Source organism: Talpa occidentalis, unplaced genomic scaffold, assembly GCF_014898055.3.
Source record: "Talpa occidentalis isolate TD23 unplaced genomic scaffold, MPIMG_talOcc4v2.1 talOcc4.3, whole genome shotgun sequence".
NCBI classification, from domain to species: Eukaryota; Metazoa; Chordata; class Mammalia; order Eulipotyphla; family Talpidae; genus Talpa; species Talpa occidentalis.
The window spans coordinates 33,066,603-33,072,602 of NW_023603184.1; the positions used below are offsets into that span (position 1 = coordinate 33,066,603).

The 6,000-nt window shown below is 43.0% G+C and overlaps 1 protein-coding gene across 1 annotated transcript in view; it reads left to right on the forward strand.

Moving 5' to 3' along the window:
• GTF2H1 (general transcription factor IIH subunit 1) overlaps positions 1–1,972 on the forward strand; it is a 33,912-nt gene extending 31,940 nt beyond the window's left edge. The window contains exon 15 of the mRNA XM_037522737.2: positions 673–1,972. Coding sequence (XP_037378634.1) covers positions 673–759 — 87 coding nt within the window. The 3' untranslated portion in view covers positions 760–1,972. The remainder of the gene's footprint in view (positions 1–672) is intronic.
• The last annotated feature ends 4,028 nt before the right edge of the window (positions 1,973–6,000 follow it).

The window sequence follows — 6,000 nt, forward strand, 5'->3', positions numbered from 1 at the left end:
GTTGACTTCTAATTATATCCATGATGAAGACAAACTTAGTTTCTACTCAAGATACTTTGTCCTAACCTAAGGTATAACACAGTACTTGTGTGAAACTTTGAAATCATTTAGATGTTCTCTAATCTGAGTAATATTGAAATCCTCAAATGTTGGAGCTGGAAAAGACCCTAGAGAAATACGAAAATGATGTGCAAGATTGGCTGTGTAGAATTAACTTCAGGAATTTTTGAAAATAGAAGATTCCTGGGTCTCATCAGAATCTTTGGGGGGTAAGAGATTTTTCAAATGTTGTATAACGTAATGTGCCACCATCCTGGCTTTAGTCAACAGATTAATGTTCAAATCTTGAAATCACCAGTTTGGTTCACCTCCCTCACTTGACAGAAGAAATTGAGTCCTTGAGTAAAGTTAGGATTTTCCTATTTTCCTGGTTAATGACAGGGCAAACATTACAACCCAGAGCAGGTAAATTTTCTAGCCTCTACTGTATCCAACATCTTTCTTACATTTTTATGCAAAATGTGTTTGTTAATACTATCTGCATAGAGTTGCCTCATTTACTTGGGACACACAAATAATCTTGGAAACTGTACTCTGAAGATGTGTCAGGGTGAGCAGCATTAACTTCCCCAGACTTTGCCCAGTTATTAAGTGTCGTCCTGTGTTTTTCAGCTGGTAAGTCACATAGAAGAGATGCTCCAGACAGCCTACAACAAGCTACACATGTGGCAGTCACGGCGTCTGATGAAGAAAACGTGAAGGGTCGGTAGCTCTCACAGGTTTTGTGAGATTGAGAGAACTGTGGCCCACAATGACCCTGAAAACCTGGCCTGACAGACCTGCAGATGGATCACTTAGAAGTGACAAACATCTGCACCACGCGGACTCTCGGAGCTGATGCTATTGTACTTGCACATTGTGAACTGAAAGGAACTGTGATTAAATTAAAAGCTGGGGAGGTATATTAAGGCAGAACCAAAATGAGCTAAGTTGCAAATATATATATTTTAAAAAGACACTGTTTACTGCAGTTACTCAGGAACTGCTTTTGATTCACATTAAGCTGCTTTCAGAAATTTGAAGAAGAAAAAACACTTTTTTAAAGGGTGCATTGATAAAATCTTGGGTGGGGCTAGGGGATTTTTTTGTTTGTTTGTTTTTTTCTGTGTAAATTTTTTCCTAAGTTTATGGCACAGGGTACACCTTAAGTATTTCTCCTTCATCCTCCAGTTTTGAATTTTCAAGTTTTACTGAATTCTAGTTGTACCTTACATCAGCAAATTAAGAGAGTACTTTTAAATAAAGCAGAGGAAGACTGTTACTCAACCATCGGGAAACAGTTATAGTCAGAAGACATCATTGGTCCTGTGTTTCCTACGGAAATAAAACACAATAAATATTGCACTGAATGTTTGTGGCTTGGAGTCCCTAAATGATAAAGAGGGAACATATTTGCAGAAAGTCGCGTGGGGTTTTTTATGCAGAATTTTGTCAGAAGACAATGGCACTGCATGTTTTTCTTTGAGTGCAAATGTACATTGCTAAGAGTTTTTTTTTTTTTTAAGATGGCATGTGCTTTGAAAAGAGGAAATTGCATTTTTAAGAGTTTAAAAAATCTTATGAGTGAAAAATATAAGAAATCTTACTTATTTTCACTTCTTTAGAAAAAATAAAAGATGTTTCTCATATCTCCTTTTCTCCAGTATCTGTTACTGTCCTTGGCGTATCGATAATCACTGCAGAGTGACTGAAAAGCCTAAATGCAAAAAAAAAAAAAAAAAAAAAAAAAGCTATGTTGTTGTTTCTGGAATCCGTGCCATATTTTGTTCCTAATGGGATCAACCTGCTGTTTCTCTAAGACTTTAGATGTCTTGTATTAAAAATTACAGTAAAAAGTAAAACTTTCTATAGATACTCTTTTAACTGAAACATATCTTGTGGTTTCTCCTTATGTGTGATATTTACTTGCTTGGTGACTTGAGGGCTACTCATTCTTTTTTAAAACTATTATTGCAAGCTGGTTATCATTTGTATAATGGTTGCAACAGGTCAAAAACATGTCCCGACTTTGAACTGGTAAAAGGAACGATAACCTCCCATTTCTCCTTTAGGTCCATATAGCATTGGTGTAATCCCTTAGCTATTATAGTTTTACAAAGTACTTTTCAAATGTATTATCAGCACAACTATTCTGAGCAATAACAATAGAGCAAATAGAAAAATATTTGCAATAAAAGAGTATGTCTATTGGGAAAGGCAGATAGATGTAAACAAACAAAAAAGCTATGTTGAGTGTTCTTCAAAAGATGAAATGATGGGCCTCGCTGGTGGAGCAAGGGGTTTAAGGCACAACCTATGAAACTATCTGAAGCCACTGCAGCACAAGTTGGATCCCCGGCCAGGGAGGTAACCCACATGGTGTAGCAGACCTCTCCTGTCTATCCCACTGCTCCCCTCAGCAGCATATTTCAATAGATCTATCTGTTCTGCTCCCCATTCTGACTCTGCTGAATCCTCTCAAACAACGCCCCCCATACCGCTGATCTATATCCCAGCTCTTGTATGCATAAATAAATAAATCTTTTTTAAAAAGATGAAGTGATAGATAATGTAGCCCGGAGGAAGAAACAGTAGAATTGTTAGGGGGAAATGATGTCCTGAGATAATCCCATACAGGCTTTGTGGACCCCACCCCCACTCCAGACTAAAGCCATCAAGACTCTGGGAAAGACAAATCCCATCACCACCAAGGGAGGGTGGCTGGGACCTGAGGGTGGAGTTGGGCAGCCAGGTTGGATATAAAAAACCAAACACGTGGGCCTTGGGCTCTCTCTCTGGCACGCGATCGCTCGCCTCCTGGCTTCACCGCTCCTGGCTGGCGGCCAACTCTGAGAGCGCCATTTTGGGATTCCTGATGGGTGGATCAGGTAGGACTCATTTAAAACTTTGTCTCCCACTTTTCTCCCAGAGCTGTACATTTCCTCATTTCCCCTTCCCTTGTAAATAAACCTTTTATTAATCTTTCACGTGTGCCTGCAGTAGAGCATTGATAAGTCCTTTTAAGCGCGCGGGTGAGGACCCACAGTCAGGCACCCCGTTTTGTATCAGGGTTGCTCTACAAAAGTTTGGCGCCCAGCGTGGTTTCCAAGTTACACCCGCGGTTGACCAGCCCAAAGTAACATTCCTTGCGTTGGTCACCATAAGCGCACTAGTTCCGCAGGACTAGCAGTATAATATTTGTCTCTAGTCCTGAAAAGTCTGTTTTTCCCCTGTGCGTACAGCCCTTGTGGGTGCGTTTTGACTCAAATATGGCCTCAACCATGATCCTATACAGTTTCATCCCTAGCCTGAGTTATTTCAGTTTCCTTCCGGCCTTGAATTTGAGTAGCCTTCTTCCATTAAATATCACCACCAGTTTCATTAATATAAATAATTTGATGAAGCCCGGTGTATGGCACGTGATTTTACTATTGTGTACATACATGGGTGGTTTACAAGCCATCCCTTTACAGACTGTGCTTCTGGGTGGTTTTTTGGTAATATGTGTAAGCGCAATTTGCTACATTCTTGTTTCTGTGAGAGGTAGAAGTTATACTTCACATACTGAGAATGTGCAACAACACATTCAGGCTCTTAACAGCCATGCAACAACAAATTCAGGCTTTTGATTTAACTATTAAGAGTATAAGGGATGGGGCCTCCCTGGTGGCGCAGCGGTTGAGCGCTGGGTTGCGAAGCTGCCCGCGGCCTCTGCGGCGCCGGTTCGATCCCCGGCTGCTCCCCGGCCACCAGAGGAGGGTCCCACATGGCACACAGACCTCCCCTGCCGCCCGCTGCTCCCCTCAGCAGTGTGCTTCAGTCCTTCTGCCTGCTCTGCTCCCCGCTCTGGCTCTGGTGAATTCTCTCACCCTCCCGCACTTCTGACTGTACCCAGTGCATGTATAAACAAAAAACAAACAAACAAATAAATAAATAATAATAATAAAAAAACATGCCTCTATAAAAAAAAATAAAGAGTATAAGGGATGAAAATCGTAACGTTTTTGAGTCAGCTTATCAAAGCATGCTGTATCAAGTGCAACAACAAAATCGGACTTTTGAGTCAGCTTTTAAAGGTATGCAGGACCACTTCTGCCTGCTCAGCTCCCCGCTCTGGCTCTGGTGAATTCTCTCACCCTCCCGTGCTTCTGACTGTACCCAGTGCATGTATAAACAAAACAAACAAACAAACAAATAAATAAATAAAAACATGCCTCTATTAAAAAAAATAAATAAAAAAAAAATAAAGGTATGCAGGACCAGATACAGGCCGCCCTCCATAAATTAGATATGGCGGAGGCGAAGGCTAGGCTAATGGTGCAGAGAAAGGATAGACCTTCCCCTTTCCATGAGGACAGCCAGCGAGCAGAGTTAGAAGAGGAGGAGCATCATATTTTAAATACTTTAAATACATCAGGACAAAATCCTCTTCCACGTGACAAGGCCCCTCCCGTGCAGACCCCTGAGACTGCACAGCCTCCACTGCCCTCTGGGGAGGACACTAAAATGGCGTCTCCTCCCCACACTAGACTCAGCACCCATTTTGGCAGGAAGGATCAACCTGAGGCAGGACAGTTTCCTCTTCGCCAGATGCCAATGGGTGGCTTAAATGAACATGGGAGACCTGCTGGGTACTTTTGGTCGCTCCATCCTTTCAGCACGGGGGACCTCCTAAATTGGAGGAGCTCTGTTCCCTCGTACCGGCAGGCTCCCAAGAGGATGGCGAACTTGTTTGCCTCTATCTTTGTCTCCCACCGCCCTAACTGGGCAGATATACAGTCCATGCTGCATACTTTATTAACGCTGGATGAGCAGAGGATGGTATTCAGGAAAGCCAGGGAGGAGGCTGACCATCTCCACCAACAGGATAGGCAGTCCCCAGAGCCGGAGGTTGTTGTCCCAGAGAGATCCTGGATGGGACCCTAACAATGGAGGAACGGCAATGTTGGATCTGTACAAAAAATGTTTATTGGTAGGACTGCAGCAGGGGATCCCCAAACAAAAAAACTTTAACAAAATATTGCAACTCGAGCAAGGAGCTAATGAGGATCCATCAGAGTTCCTTGAGAGGATTATTCAAACTTACACTAACCACACAGATATAAACCCAGATGCCCCAGAAAATGCTCGTCTGATCACTATGGCTTTCATTACCCATAGTGCCCCAGACATAAAGAAAAAGTTAGCTAAGGTGGACGGCGTCACAGAGATGAGTCCGTCCCAGGTAGTGGACCTGACATTTAGGGTTTATAATAATAGAGAGGACAGGAGACCGAAACCTGCGACTGTTTTCTTACAAAGAGAACACAGAACAGGGTTTCAGGGAAACAATAATGGACAGAGACGCGAACCCCTAGGAAGAAATCAGTGTGCTTTCTGTAGGGAAGAGGGACATTGGAAGTACAGTTGTCCCAGGTTACAGGGAAGTGGCAGACACAATAATTATAGAAGGCAGGATAGAAGACAGAACCCCAAGACATGATGATTCACGTAGGGGTTACAGGAGGGAATATAGAAGGAGCACACAGAACCAGGAACCAAGGAGAGAGGAAAGAAGACAGATGTTAGCACAGAGTGGAGGCTCAGATGATGACAGGGAATACAGACAGAGAAGGAATCGAGAGCCCAGCACAGAGGAAAGGAGACAAATGACAGCACAGAGTAGAGCCTCAGGTGAAGATAGGAGGGAATACAGACAGAGTAGAAGGAATCTAGAACCAAGTGCAGAGGAGAGGAGACAAATGATAGTTCATGGAGAAAGTTCAGATGCAGAATAGGGGTTCCCCGGGGGCTCCACTAGATCTAGAGAAGCCCATTAGAATAACCCCCTCAGAGCCCCGGGTAACACTCGCTGTGGGGGATCGTCTCATTGATTTCTTGGTGGACACTGGAGCGACATACTCAGTTTTGAATTCAAAATTAACTAAAATGAGCAAAGAGACTGCAGCAGTCACTGGGATT